The 14,880-nt window shown below is 52.9% G+C and overlaps 1 protein-coding gene across 6 annotated transcripts in view; it reads left to right on the top strand.

Moving 5' to 3' along the window:
- The window catches only part of GBF1 (golgi brefeldin A resistant guanine nucleotide exchange factor 1), a 172,074-nt gene extending 157,194 nt beyond the window's left edge, over window positions 1-14,880 (top strand). For 4 of the 6 annotated variants that reach the window (XM_045023623.1, XM_045023621.1, XM_045023622.1 and 1 more), the window contains 16 exons: window positions 175-239; window positions 343-466; window positions 1,109-1,180; window positions 1,927-2,021; window positions 2,701-2,854; window positions 3,843-4,065; window positions 5,970-6,133; window positions 6,631-6,877; window positions 7,403-7,602; window positions 10,689-10,839; window positions 11,613-11,743; window positions 12,169-12,270; window positions 12,949-13,062; window positions 13,296-13,473; window positions 13,752-13,868; window positions 14,455-14,880. In XM_045023623.1, coding sequence (XP_044879558.1) covers window positions 175-239; window positions 343-466; window positions 1,109-1,180; window positions 1,927-2,021; window positions 2,701-2,854; window positions 3,843-4,065; window positions 5,970-6,133; window positions 6,631-6,877; window positions 7,403-7,602; window positions 10,689-10,839; window positions 11,613-11,743; window positions 12,169-12,270; window positions 12,949-13,062; window positions 13,296-13,473; window positions 13,752-13,868; window positions 14,455-14,738 — 2,421 coding nt within the window. In that variant the 3' untranslated portion in view covers window positions 14,739-14,880. The remainder of the gene's footprint in view (window positions 1-174; window positions 240-342; window positions 467-1,108; window positions 1,181-1,926; window positions 2,022-2,700; window positions 2,855-3,842; window positions 4,066-5,969; window positions 6,134-6,630; window positions 6,878-7,402; window positions 7,603-10,688; window positions 10,840-11,612; window positions 11,744-12,168; window positions 12,271-12,948; window positions 13,063-13,295; window positions 13,474-13,751; window positions 13,869-14,454) is intronic. The other 2 variants (XM_045023624.1, XM_045023620.1) reach the window with 1 other exon arrangement.

Raw genomic sequence — 14,880 nt, 5'->3', positions numbered from 1 at the left:
TGCAGGTTTGGTTACAGTGTCTGTATGTGGGGGCCGAGGTATTTGCTGTGTATAGATCAGATAGTGTAGACTTTCAGGAATGGGAAGGTAGAGTGGAAAATTGATTAGGGGATGTGAAGAAGACGGAGCTGAAAGAGGTGAACACTGGGACATGCACTCTGGTCTGACTTCCAGGTTGAAGACTTTGTGGATCCCAATGGCAAGATCTCTCTGCAGCGGGAAGAGACCCCATCTAACCGGTGAGTGGCACAGGGAGATGTAGCCCAGCGAGTCCCTCGTGGGTGCTAGGGAACATGCATGGTTTCTTGTTGTGTGGTTGATGTGTGTGTGTTCTGTTTGCAGCGGTGAATCCACAGTGCTGAGCTTTGTTAGCTGGCTCACACTCAGTGGTACAGAACAATCTGGCATGAGGGGGCCATCTACCGAGAACCAGGAGGCAAAGCGAATGGCTCTGGAGTGCATAAAGGTAATGCACAGGACTGAAAAGAATCTGGCACAGAGTGCAATGCATTGAGCACAGTGTGTATGAGAGGACAGATCTTTACAGATAATGGGAAGTGGGGCTGTAACTCTTAAGTACCCGCTTCCTGTGGAGGAGTGTTGACCATTTAGATGGAGCCAGGATCCCAGAGGACTTGAAAACTTCAAGGACCTAACAGACCCTGAAGAATACCTGCATATTCAAAGCTGTAGGGAGCTGTAGTGTACTCCGTACAGGTCTAACAACACTCGCCCATGGGGGAGCCACGTTCCATAAGTCCATAAAAATGCAGGTGCTTTCCCACAGGGAGCTGAGATGTGCCCTCTAGTTTAGAGTCCCATAACTAAGCACAAGCTGAGAATAGATTTGTAACAAATACAGATTTTCCTTGATGTGAGTCAGAAGGTGACTTGTTCTCTCCCCTAAAATCTGCCCAGTGGAGGCCAGGTTCTTTAGGAGGAATGGCTTCTAGAGATGCGTATTGGTTGGACGGGGACTGAGTTACTAGAAATGGGCTTGAAATGGGCCTCTCCAATCTATTCTGTGTGTGCAGACCTGCATGAGCTGCGTTTCTTCAGGTTGTGTCCCTGCTCACAGCACTCTCCCTTTCCCTTCTCTTCTTTGCAGCAATGTGACCCCGAGAAGCTGATCACTGAAAGCAAGTTCCTCCAGCTGGAGTCCCTCCAGGAGCTCATGAAGGTGAGAGGCATCGCAGGCAGGTTGTAGAGCTGGAGGATAGTGGTCAGGAGCGTACACTGTAATTACAGCCATGTATCACATACTGCAGTGGAATATTTCCCTGGCAGGTCCTTCTACAGAAGACTTATCTAGGAGTACTTTAAGAACAGCACTCAGTTCAGCTTTTGGCTCAAGGTTTCTCACTGTCTCTGGGATGGGAAATTAGGTCCAGGGACTTCCTTAAGAGCAGAGCCAGGTGTTAATTTGTTGTATAGCTTCTTAAAGGATCACTGTGGGACTCATGCAAGTTATCAAGCCTCTGCTAGCTGTGCCTAGGAGCCCTGGGGCCTTCCCTTTTGCCCTCCCTTGGCAAGCTGCATGCCTGAATGCCTGGTACCTCTACCCCGATATAACGCGACCCGATATAACACAAATTTGGATATAACGCGGTAAAGCAGTGCTCTGGGGGGGGGCGCCGCGCACTCCAGAGGATCAAAGCAAGTTTGATATAATGCGGTTTCACCTATAACGTGATAAGATTTTTTTGGCTCCCGAGGACAGTGTTATATCGAGGTAGAGGTGTAGTTGAACATTAGTTAGCGCATCAGAAAAAGAATCTGGCGGCTCTGCTCTGCCAAGTGGCTGATCCAGTTGCAGAAGCTGCGAAGTGCTGTGTGACTGGGGGAATGCACAAGCTGGTCCCTCTGGGAGGGTTTCTACTGCATGTAGAGGTGATGATGGGTACTGATGATCTTTGGCTCTTTCAGGCTTTGATCTCCGTGACTCCTGATGAGGAGACATATGATGAGGAAGACGCTGCCTTCTGCTTGGAGATGCTGCTGAGGATCGTGCTGGAGAATAGGTGATTCTTTGAGCTGTATGCCAATGCCTTCTTTCAAATGCAGTCTCCAGAACTGCTCCAGCAGTGACTAGCTGATGTGTAGGTCCAGGGGCTCAGTTCCTTATGGGCTTGGTTTGCCAGCTGTACCTGTAAACAAAGGGGCCATCCCCTGTGAATCTCTGCTTACTACAGGGAGACCTAGAGGACATGGAGACTAAAATGATATCTGCCCCAGCTAAGTATGGGGAGGTTGGGGAGACCTGACTCCTAGAGTAGCGGTGGCAGGATAATGTAGCCACAGTGCCAAGTCTTATGATCAAGAATTACCCTTCCCCCACATCGCCTTGATGGTGAGGTGGGTGGCCTGTTGCAAAGATCTCCTGCTAAATATGGGAGGGCTGGCCGGTGGGGCTGGTGGAGCCCCCATGCGTCTGGCACACTTGAGGTGAGGAAGGGGTTTGCAAAATGAGCAAAGGGGCCAGGAGGTTCCAAGGAAGCTGAGTTTAGGGTGCCCTCCCTCACCTGGTGGCTTGTGAATAATGAAGCAATGAGCTCCCATAGATCTGCTGTTGGTAACTCTTCTGGAGCATCCAGTTGAAGCAGTGAGATACCAGGCCTGCGAGGTCTCTGAGAGAAGCCGCTCAGCCCTGCTGTTCATCTCCCTTCACCCTGCCCTTTCTCCTGTTGCTGTGTTGGCTAGGGATCGTGTGGGATGTGTCTGGCAGGCAGTACGAGACCACCTCTATCACCTGTGTGTCCATGCTCTGGAGTTCTGCTTCCTGGTGGAAAGAGCGGTGGTAGGGCTGCTCAGGCTGGCCATTCGGCTCCTGCGCCGGGAGGAGATCAGTGCCCAGGTAAAGGGGGTGGTGGAGGTCGGTGCACTGGGTTTTGTGTCTACACTCACCAGCCCATGAGGAATCTGTTGCCGCTGTTAGTCATCCTAGCATGGCATCACCTGTTCACTTGTCTTGGGATTTGGTGCCCTGCTGCAGACTTCAGGGCACTTTGGAAGCTGTTTGAATTGCTAAGAATGGGAGAGTTACAGCTAAAAGGTCTGGTCTGATGGGTTCAGAGCAATGAAGATGAGGGAGAAGAATTCCCCTATGAGGGCCCTTAGCAAGAGAGAGACCCATCCCCCAAAGGCATCTGAACATGCCCTTTGTCATGGAGAAGGAGGGTAGGTGGACCTGGTCTGGGAGAGGGGAATCTCATAGCCAAAGGGACCACTTCTGCTTAAAGCCTAGTCAGTTAAAAGTAGTGTCAGGTCTTGACAGATTCACACCCTGTGGGGCACTTGCATCTGAGAGCACATTTGACAAGTGAACAGACTGAACTGCAGACGGATGGTTTTCTCCACCCTTTCAGTTCTAGGGGTTGAAGGTGTTGTGTGGAACAGTGGTGATTAAAATGCTTTCACCCAAGTTTGTGTGTGAAGCTTATGTGCCTGAAGGGACACCCTTCCAATCCCCTGGGCTTGTAGCCACTCTGTACTAACACACTGCCTGGGTGATGGGGAGTTTTATACTCTTTACAAACCACATTGAATGGCCTTGTCCCTGCTTGTGCTGCTTTGCTGACCTCCTGCTACAGCAGGTTAGCTCACAGAAATTGTCTGCTGCCAACCACCAGGGACTAAGGGGCCTGGCCTAAGGACACTGTATGTGACTACTGCACAGCAGCGAGCAAGGGGGCTGGGTTAATCTCACAGTGCTTTGCAGTGCACGCAACTCTGCTGAGAAGCTGCAGCCTTTAGCTCTAAGTAACTGGGAGAGGAGGACTGGTAAGAAATGGGACTGGATGTAGCGCTGGCCGTGAGCACTCACTGCCACCTTCCCTGGCCAGGTTCTCCTCTCACTCCGTATCCTGCTAATGATGAAGCCCAGCGTGCTGTCCAGAGTTAGCCACCAGGTTGCCTATGGCCTCCACGAGCTCCTGAAGACCAATGCTGCCAACATCCACTCCGGGGATGACTGGTACACACTCTTCACCCTCCTGGAGTGTATCGGGTCAGGGGTGAAACCGCCCCCAGCCCTGCAGGTTACAGCAAGGGCAGATAACGACACAGGTAAGACAGAGGGCTGCTGCTAGGAAATCTGATGCCTGCTTGCCAGATAAGCAGCTGCTTCCCCGGGCTTTTCAATTAGCAAAGGGGACTGCAGGAAAACAAAGCTGATATTAAACTACATTAGCAAGATTAAAAGCCAGCACCTGCTGTTCACTCCTACTCATGATTTGTCCCTTTCTCTGCTCTGCCATCTCCTCCTGGAGCAGTAGCCCGTGCACCAGAGGGAACAATGGAAGGGAAGCTGAGATTGCACAGCTGCTGCGAGAGACTGCTGTGTTCCAAGAGAGGGAGGGGGGTCTTGTCCTGGGCAGTACAGATTAATCCCCCTCTTCGGGGGTGTAATATAAACTGAGCTATTGTCCACATCTTACTAGATGTTCTTACAGGGGGAGACAGCAAGGAAGTGAAGAGACTGGCTCATCTGTGGCTGTTTTAAGAGCAGTGTGCTGGGAAACTGCAATCAAACATTTGTGATTCTGAATCCATTTGGGCATAGATAGGGCACTGGCCACTCATACAAAACCTGCTCACCAGTCCCCCACTGTCTCACCTTGATACTTACCGATCACGTGAGAGCAATCCAGTTGAGAGCGTGGGCAAATCCAATCCAACTCCCTCTCTCCCCCCGCACATGGCAAAATGATTGATGATGTGCCTTCTCATTGTCAGAGGCTACAATGCAGGGCCTCCTTCCTCTCCCCAGCTCTTACTTGCGAGGTCCTGGGGCATTATGCCTGCTGGTTTGGCAAGTCCTGCTGCCATAGACTCCTAGCTGCTGGAGACAGGGCTGGTGGGCCTTTCATCTTGGCTTCTCCAGGGGCCAGCCCAGGATTGTTTGCTACGGTCTCTTCTAGCACTGCTATCTGTTGGTGGCACAAGCACACAACAAGACCCAGTGGCAATGTTACAGACCATAAGCTCTTCTGCCATGAGTCTTGTACCACAAAATGCATTCGGACATTCAGGGCCGAGCTCTACCTCCCTCCCTGCTGGCTAGATTGTAGCAAATGTGGGATGCTGGAGAACACCCAGCAATTGCCCATAAATAAGTGATTCCATTGGCTTCAGTGCTGCCCCCAGCAAGGATTGCTTAGCTGGGAATGTGTGATATCAAACTGAATGCCAGGTGGAGAGAAGGGAGCCCCTATGACACAGCACGCTAAAGTACACTGCTGGCTACTGGAGAGCATGAGATTAGTGCAGAGGTGGGGCTGGGTGAATGACCCTGAGGCCCTGTCTGGTGCATGAAATTCTCCAACACATTGGCTGTGCTGCCCTGTCCCACCATAGCAACTGCAGTAATTCTCCTCAAACTTCCCTTTTCCATGTGATGTTTCTGATCTGTCCCCCTGGAGTAGAGCGCTGCTGAGGAGCCTGGAATGAAAGCACTTCCATGAGTACAAATGGGGCTCAGCGGTTCAGGCCATGTTTTTGGTTGGATCTGCATGTATCCCCTGTTCAGTGTGGCTATGCAGCAGGCAGTGTGGGTGCGGGGGGCACGTGCGTGCGTGTGTGTATGAGAGAAAGATTTTGCAAATGCAATTCTGGAGGCCAGTTTTGGGAACCCCCGGCTGGGCTCCATCTTTATCTGTCCAGTCTTCAGCGTTGGACTTTCTCCCCTTCTAGGTCCCCAGCCATGTTAGCCAGCTGGAGCATGGGGAATCCTGTGGGAGTTCCCAGCATAAATCACATGTTCCCTCAGAAGGGATAAACTGTTACAAAGATCTGGTCTTTCTCTCTCTCCCCTGAGGGTGCTGCTCTGATGGCTGCTCTCATGGGGGAAAAGCAAGAGGAGATGAGGCCTGGCCAGGTTCTCCTCTAACTTGTGGGATGGAGCAGCCTCTTTTGGCTTGTATCCTCTGGAGCTCTGGCTTTGGCTCACTTCTATGCATTTCTTCTTGAAGGTGCGCAGTCTGACAGTGAGATCTCCTTGTCCTACCACCCGAGTGATGTCAGCCTGGACCGTGGCTACACCTCTGATTCTGAGGTGTATGCTGATCACAGCAAGCAAGGCAAGATGCATCGCTCCGTGACTGACGTGGATGTTGTGAACAGCGGCTGGCTGGTGGTGAGTGAGGCGAGGGCTGCCTGAGGCGAAGGCTCAATCCCCTGTAGCAGCAGAGTGTACAGAAGTGAGACAGCTGTAAGCACCACAGCTGGACACGTATCCACTGGAGTCAGGGTGCAGCTGTCATTGAGCTCCCTGCCCTACAGATCCCATCCTCCTCAATGTGCATCTATCTCGTGCATGCCCTGTAGTGAGTGGGTGCAGTTCTCTGACAGCTCTGGGTGGAGGGTGGGATGGGGTCTGAAGGGAGTGGGACTGGAGAACAGAGCAAGGGGGGTGAAGGGAGGAAAGGGGGATGAGAGGCAAAGGTGGAGAGGGGGTGAACGGGAGGAGACAAGTGTGGAAAGGAGGGGAGATGGGTCCTGCCAGCAGCAGTACCTCCTGTTGGCGATAGAGAAAAGGGCCTGCCTCTGGCCTTGGGGATGGGCTGACGCATGTGTGCTGTGCGGTGCACACCGGGCTGCATCCTCTCACACTGCTGTTGCCCCGCATTGCAGGTTGGCAAGGACGACATTGACAGCCCCAAACCCACGGCTGGGCTCAGCAGGCAGGGTCCGTCTCCTCTTGTGAACCAGTATAGCCTGACTGTGGGTCTGGACCTGGGCCCACACGACACCAAATCTCTCATGAAGTGCGTGGAGTCCCTGTCCTTCATTGTGCGAGATGCTGCTCATGTCACTCCAGAGAACTTCGAGCTCTGCGTCAAAACCATCCGCATCTTTGTAGAGGCGAGTTTGAATGGAGGTGAGGCGGGGCTTGGTTAGGGTGCGTCCAGCAACAGCACATAGAGGAGCAAGGGACAAGCAGAGCGCACCCCCAGAGGAGAGCCAACCGGCTGTGGGATTTTCTCAGAGGCAGGGGTGGAGGCCGGGGGAGGCCTTGTCACTTTGGTCTTTTAAAGCTTGGCTGGCTGCAGCAGGCAGATCACACAATGGGGGTCAGTCCGGCCATGGGCGCTGGAGTAGTGAGCTAGTGCTGACCTCATTCCATAGCTCCTTCCTGTCCCTCATTCCTGCCAGTGAGGGGAACCATGTGACTGCAATGTAGAGAAAGAGGAGCAGCATCAGCCAGGTGGTGCTGCTTCCTGGGGCTTGGTTCCAACAGGCTCTGAGGATTCACAGACCTCGGGTGGCACTCGGCACCTCATGAGGTTGGGCCCTTTGCTTCAGATGGTTGTTAGCATGTAGATTGAGAGGGGCTTGCAGGCCAGTCTGCATTAGGATCCCAGTGTGTATGATGGAGTATGTTATGGCCCCTGGTGCTCCCTAGGGTACAAGTCCCAGGAGAAGCGGGCGAAGAGCCATAAGTATGACGGTAAATCCAACCGGTTCAAGAAGAAGCCAAAAGAGAACTCGCTGAGGCGCTCGCGGGCCTCGAGCCAGCACCAGAGCCACTCCCACAGCGACGAGGACGACGACGAGAGTGTTCCGGCCAGCTACCACACTGTGTCTTTACAGGTTAGTCAGGACGTAAGTATAGCCAGGATTTCCTCCTTTCCTTTCCCATCTGGGGGCCCCGCTGCCCACCCTATCAGTGCTCAATTAGGGGGCAGGTATGTGTCTGGTCGTAGTGTTAAGGGGAGTGTAGGAGATGCCTATGTGATGAGGGGAGACACAGGCAGATGTGGGGGTGGGGAGGTTTAATGAAGAGGGGTGAAGGCTGTGTCTGGAGCTGTGGGGGTCACTGAAGAATGTGACTGGGATGGGGGGGGATTTTGTGATGAGATAGTGAGGGACGTCTGTGATAGAGGAATGAAGGATGTGTGAGCCCTGGGGTGTGTCTGAGATGGAGTTAGGTGTCATGCTGTAGAGTTCAGTAACTGAATCATTAGTCCCTGAGCAATAGCCTTGTTACAGGCTTTACGCAGAAAAGATCAGACTGTACCTGGTCAGCATGACTGCAATTGTCTCCCTCTCTCCAGCGGGACCGCTCCCTCCCCACGTACCTAGAAGGGCTCTATTCTTTCCCATGCGACCCACTAGTCCTTCCCCTGATCCTCCCTCCTTCTCCCGGAGGACTGCTTCTTCCTCTCATCCCTTAAAGACAGGCTCATCTCTGCCAGTGTGTCTGTCCCCCTCTCTTGCATGACCCAGACGTGCTTTGTGTATGGTGGGGGGCATAGGGGGAGGTGACACTGCGCACTGGTGTGGGCGAATCGGGGTGAGGAGTGGAAGTCTTTAGCCCTGGTTTAGGGGAAGGCAGGGCATAGCATTGCTTTGGGCGCTCGAGTCCTGCAAGTTGCAAGGGCGTCAGTTAGGGAGGGCGGGAGTGTCTTGCCCCACCCTGAGTTCCCTACAGGAGGTGGGTTCCCAGGCAGACCTCTCAGCTTCACAGAATTAGTGTGGAATGTGAGTTCCGCAGAGGAGAGGTGCTTCTTGCAGCTTGTGCCCTTGGGGCAGGGAGTCCGTGTTTTGTTTACAAAAAGAGGCAGGGTGATTAAGATAAGAAAGGTTGGTGATTAAATTAAGGATCTGGAAGTCTTTAGATGAACCTGTAAAACAGGAATCCCTGGGGGGTGTTGAAGAGAGAAAGCAGAGGACTCAGAAGAAATACAGCCAAGCCCTTGAGCCAAGTTTACATTCAGAAAAGATCAGAGAGGTAGCGTGTTAGTCTGTATCCACAAAAACAACCAGGAGTCTGGTGGCACTGTAAGATTAACAGATTTATTTGGGCATAAGCTTTCATGGGTAAAAAAGAAATGGGTTTTTACCCACAAAGCTTTTGCCCAACTAAATCTGCTAGTCTTTAAAGTGCCACCAGATTCCCCGTTTTTATTCAGAAAAGAGGGAGATGTGAGGGGGTATGTAAAAAGAAGGAGCCAAAACCCAGGGAAGGGATAGCAGATAGAGTGGGAACTTCTCTATATCTGTGGTACTTATGTGGCCCCATCACCGCAGTATGACTGCCTCACATCACAGCCCCTCGGTAAGGTACAGCAGTGCTGTTATCCCCATCGTACAGATGGGGCACTGAGGGACACACTAGGGTGACCAGATGTCCCGATTTTATAGAGACCGTCCCGATATTTGGGGCTTTGTCTTGTATAGGTGCCTATTACCCTCCACCCCTTGTTCCAGTTTTTCAAACTTGCTGTCTAGTCACTCTAGGACACAGACAAAAGGCCAGATTTTCAAAGGCACCTAGTGGGAAAATGTAGTCCCTGAGCCAATGCATATATGGTGTGTAACTCTGGATAAGATGGCTCAGATATTTAAGTATGAAGTGTACAGTTATTGACTACACATGTAATCTATGTTCACTGTGATGTTAATATCTCTGAGTGGAGGCACTGAGGGCAATAGTTTTACTTGATTAATGTCTAGGAGATTTGACCCTCCAACTTTCTTTCAAGAGGAAGAGCTGCCGAGAACTCCAGTGCTGTTTATTTTTCTTCCCTGCCTGCATTGGCCCTGAGATACCTCAGAAGTCTCAGTTCTTTTCTCAGCTTTAAAATGTGGAATTTTCTTGGTGTTTGGTTTTAAATATTCTCCCGTGAAAACTGCAACTCAAGCACTGTTGTGTTTGTGTTTAAGACCCTTCTGGAAAATAACTAGCCTCTAAAGAGAAGGCAGTGTTGCCAACTCTCATGATTTTGTCATGAGTCTCATGATGATTATTGTTTTCCTTAAAGCCCCAGCTCCTGGAGTCAAGTGTATACGTGATGATTTCATCCTTCATTCTTAAAGAGAAGTGAAGTTTCTAGCCCTCGTGGGTGTGGAGAAAGCTTCAAAATGTGACCCCAGTGCACTGACTGTAAAGGCTCAAAAAGCAGAATATAAATAAAAAACACCAAATGTATTATTTATTCATAATCTCATTATTTTTAAAGCCAATCTCATGATTTTTGGTGAGCCTGATTCATGAACTTTTGGGGTTGGCAATACTATGAAAGTGACTTGACAGTGTCAGTTTCACTCTTGTTTAAAGTCAGTTTCTAGTCTATTATTTGTAGTGGGGTAACACCCCTAAAGCCCCAGGCAGTATAAACTCATGGGGTCTGGCCCTAGTAGGATGTTTCCAAAAGTTAAATGACCCAAGCTTGATGAACTGCAAAAACGTGATAGAAAGTAATCTAGATTTTTCTACAATTGTTTCAATTGTTGTATTCAAGAATTAGTACCAAATAAAATTTTAAACCAAACCAGTGTCCATTAAGTGAATTGACACAAGATATCAGAACATGTTAGTATTAGAGCTGAGTGGGTATAATATTTATTTAATTTTCTTTCTTTATATATTATCTGACAGGAGCACTGTATCTAAGATTAACAAATTTATTTTAGCATGAGCTTTCGTGAGCTGCAGCTCACACGAAAGCTCATGCTAAAATAAATTTGTTAGTCTTTAAGGTGCCACAAGTACTCCTGTTCTTTTTGAGGATACAGACTAACACGGCTGCTACTCTGAAACCTGTATCTAAGATGTTATCTGGAAAAAAAACCACCTAGTTTTCAGATGCCCAAGTAGCCTCTGAAATCATGGTTAAAGTTTCTCCCTGCCCCCCCATCCCCCGGCATCCCTGGCGTGTTGCTTACTTGGATGCTTTTAATTGCAGTTGCTGGACCTCATGCACACCCTCCACACACGAGCTGCCACCATCTACAGCTCCTGGGCAGAGGAGCAGCGCCACCTGGAGGCTGCAGGGAAGAAAATCGAAGCAGACTCTCAAACACTGTGGTCCAACTGCTGGTGCCCCTTGCTGCAGGGTAAAGTCTCTTCCTTCCCCCTCTTTCCCCCCGCCCCTTTTCATGTGCTGATGGGGTGGAGATTTCCAGTGTCAGGGTGGGGGCTGGTACACAGGGCCAAGCCCTGCAGAGGTGGGAAGGAGGAGAGTTCAGCTAGGGCTGCTCCTCGTGTCCTCTCCAGCTGGAAAAGGACACTGGACAGCAGCTGTATGACAAGTGATGTCCAGGCCCAGCTTGAGAAGAAATCAGTGCGTTTGCTCCTGTTCCTTGGCTGTTTTGACATGGCTGTTGCTACCAGTAACCTCCCACTGGCTAACGTCCTGTTTCACCCAGGCCAGGGGCCTGGCAGCTGAGATGAGCTTGCAGGGCAGCATGGGAAAGGGCCGCAGTGACTAAGTGAGCAGCAGCACTTCTGTTCTGAACGGTCGGGGCTGAGCATCATCCAGCACCACGGGGCTGGAGAGAGACGTGACTTAGTGCTCCGAGCAGGGCAGTGAGCCGAGTCCAACCTGGCATCGCTGCCACTGGCTCACTTTGGACTTGTCGCTTCATCATTCTAGGCCTCAGGTTCCCCATCTGTGACCTCAGTGCTGGATAGCCTCTCTCCGGGGGGTGAAGAAGGGTTAGCATATGCCCTTCCCTAGCACTTCTCACCCAAGGCTCCGGATTGCACGGCAAAGTGTTGCTCTGCATTAGAATGAGCTTTTACACTCGCCCACGGGGTGGCAGAGGAGGATGTGACACCACCCTATGTTTGATGCGGAAATGAGATTCTGACTCTCACCCGTGTGCAGGTATCGCCTGGCTGTGCTGTGATGCCCGGCGCCAGGTGCGGATGCAGGCGCTCACCTACCTGCAGCGGGCTCTCCTTGTGCATGACCTTCAGGCGCTGGATGCTCTGGAGTGGGAGTCCTGCTTCAATAAGGTAACCTCCCAGCTGGGCTGTGCACTTGAGCAGGGGAGCGCTGCCTCTGGGAACTGTAGCTGGAGTTGGCTGGCTTCCTATTGGCTTTAGCAGTGCTGTATGGGGGAGTCAAGGAGCAAGTCGTCCAGGGGCTGAGGGCACTGGCTTCCCATGCCCTGAGGCTAGCATGGGAGTGCAGCTGTTCCAGGCAGCTGCCCACTCACAGTGAGGGATTGGGCTCCCTCTGAAAACCCCTTTGTCCAGACTCCCAGCCGAACCTCTTTGAGGTGTGAAAGCAGCCCTGTCCTTCTCATATCCTGAGCTGCCTCTGCGCTTGCTGGCCTGGGTGAGAGTCCCCAGAATGCCATGAGCCAGCCACTCCGGCCAGGTTAGCAACCGCCTCTGCCGTGGTGACCCCCAGCATGTTCATGTCATTGATCCACTAGGTGCTGTTCCCTCTGCTGACCAAACTGCTGGAGAACGTCAGTCCAGCTGACGTTGGTGGGATGGAGGAGACGAGAATGAGAGCCTCGACACTGCTCTCCAAGGCAAGGATGCGCCTCATTCCGCTTGTGCGTGCGGAGCTCTGTGGCAGACAGCTCGGCGACACTCTGCTTGGGGTCTAGCTAACAAGTTGTGCTTGGATTTTGCCCAACTCTGCTGTTGTGGGGGTGGGCTTGAAGGTTGACTGCCAGTGTGTTATCTCGCCAGGCATTAGCCCTGGGCAATGGGCACCTCACTGAGCTGCACAGGCTGTACTTAATGCTGCTGTGCAGTGCCTGCTTTCCAGGAGGGTGTCCTGCTGCCAGGCTGCAGCATGTCCCCCTCATCCCAGCATTCAGAAACATTCCTGTTCTCAGAGGATGGAGACAGGCACCTTAACACTCCGCTCTCCTCCAGAGCGATCAGTGATAACGCCCTGGATCAGCTTTTGGCCCGTGGCCCAGGGGAAGTGGGTCCCAAAGGCATGGAAGTGTGGAGGTCAGAGCTGAGCAGCAGCATGTGCTGGAGATGTAAAGGAGGGGAGATCAGGTCCTGGACACTGCCTCCGGAGCCCTCAGAGCCCTGTGGCTGGATTCCTGCCTATCCCTCTCCTGAACCTGCCAGAAAAAGGAAGGGCTCTGGGATGGAGGGTTTGGCCCCAGAGCTGAGGGTCGCAGCCCTGTGGCTTGGTGCTGCCTCTTCTTAACTCGTGTCCCTTACTGTGGTGGTGGTTGCTACTCTAGGTGTTCCTGCAGCATCTCTCCCCGCTGCTTTCCTTGACAACGTTCGCTGCTCTGTGGCTGACGATCCTGGACTTCATGGACAAGTACATGCATGCAGGCTCCAGCGACTTACTGGTATGGCACTGAGTGGGTGCTACAATGCTTCCCCTGTTCTCTGGGCCTCATGGTGCCTTCTCTTCCCGCTCTTACTCCTGGCTCCCTCCTCTCCCCGCCCCTGCTCTGAAACCCTCCTGGTCCCATCTCCCCCTGTGGTCTCGTGCTCCAAGACCCTCCGTCAGCTGTTCTGTGCCTCCATTTCTCTGTCCCTGAGTTGCCCCAGATCTGTTCTAAAGAGTGTCTCTTTGCAGCCAGAGGCCATCCCAGAGTCTCTGAAGAACATGCTGCTTGTGATGGATACAGCTGGAATATTCCATAGTGCCGATTCACGCACAGGGTACTCGGACCTCTGGGAGATCACCTGGGAGCGGATAGATTGCTTCCTGCCCAGACTGCGTGATGAGCTCTTCAAACAGACAGTCATCCAGGGTATGCAGGGCTGGGGAATTGCCATCACGGCCCGGCCCTTGTAGGCCAGATCTTTGCTTCCTGGGGGGGAGGGGGGAGAGCCTTCCTCCAGTGCCAGGATGTTGGTGAGCCCAAAAGCCTGGGATGGAGGGAATGCCTTTTGCATTTGTTGGTGAGCCCGTAGGCTTGGGGTGGTGGGTCTTGTGAGTAGGGCACTGTGGTGAGAGGCTGGATGGTGGGGTTGGGGGGAGTATGGCTCATGGGGGGCTGCAGGCTCACTGCTTGTTTTATGTATCTAGAACCCGTCCCCAGTGTGCCAGCAGAGCCACATCCTCAGAAACCAGTGGCCCCTGCCCTGCCTGCTTCTGCTGCCCACCCAGCACCCTCGGAGAAGTCCTCTGAGCTGGGTGCCAGTGGTGAGTCTCCTGTGGGCTCAAGCACTTGTCCCTCCCCAGCAGCATTGTCCAGCTGGGCTTGGGTTCAGTGGAGCCACTTTCAGCCTCAATCAGATGGGTCTGCAGGGGCTGGGTCTCCTGAGCAAGCTCTGAGCTGTTGAGCGGGCTTCAGTTTTCAATTGGACAAGCCTAGGCCTCCATCCCTCTGCGGTTGTAGTGACGGGGGAGTGCTCGCAAGCTGCCTGGCTTGTGTCTTTGCTCAGGCTGCCTGACTGGGACTGGAGAGGGTGGCTCGGGGGAAGGCACCACGATCCCTGCTCGGCTTGGGTGGAGGCTGGCCCCAGGGGAAGGCCCCGTGATCCCTGCTTGGCTCAGGGAGGCTGGCCTTGGCAAGCCCCGCTATCTCCGCTTGGCTTGGGGGGAGGCTGGCCCGTGGGCGGCCCTGTGATCCCCGCTCAGGGGAGGGTGGTGCAAGGAAGGCCCTACGATCCCTGATGGGCGTGGGTGGGAGGCTGGCATGGGGGCAGGCTCCGTGATCCCTGCTTCCCTCGGGGTTAGTCGGGAGAGGGTTTAATACAAAGGATTGTTCTCTCCATTCCTTCCACAGACTCTGAGAGAGCCCCAGGCCCCGGTCCAGCCATCAGAGGCGCCTCTGGCTCCCCTCTCTCTGCGGTGGCATCGGTGAAGATGAGCCCCGTCACAGATGTGCCTCCTCATATGGCACAGTCACCACTGATCCTGCAGCCTCTCGCTTCCCCCCTGCAGGTCGGAGTGCCGCCTATGACTCTGCCAATCATTCTCAACCCTGCCCTGATTGAGGCCACTTCCCCTGTTCCCCTCCTGGCCACTGCACGGCCCACCGATCCCATGACAACCTCTGAAGTCAACTAGAGTGAGGGGGCTCAAGGACGGCTTGCTGAGGAAGTGCTGCAGGTGGAGGACATTGGCTAGATCCTCCCTGGTAGTTGCCACGTTTGCTGTAGAGGACGGTAGCTTGAGCAGAAGGGCAGCAGGGTGCTTGGCAGGGCAGCTG

The sequence above is a fragment of the Mauremys mutica genome, chromosome 7 (genome assembly GCF_020497125.1).
Source record: "Mauremys mutica isolate MM-2020 ecotype Southern chromosome 7, ASM2049712v1, whole genome shotgun sequence".
Classification (NCBI taxonomy): domain Eukaryota; kingdom Metazoa; phylum Chordata; order Testudines; family Geoemydidae; genus Mauremys; species Mauremys mutica.
This window is presented reverse-complemented; position numbering and strand designations above follow the sequence as displayed.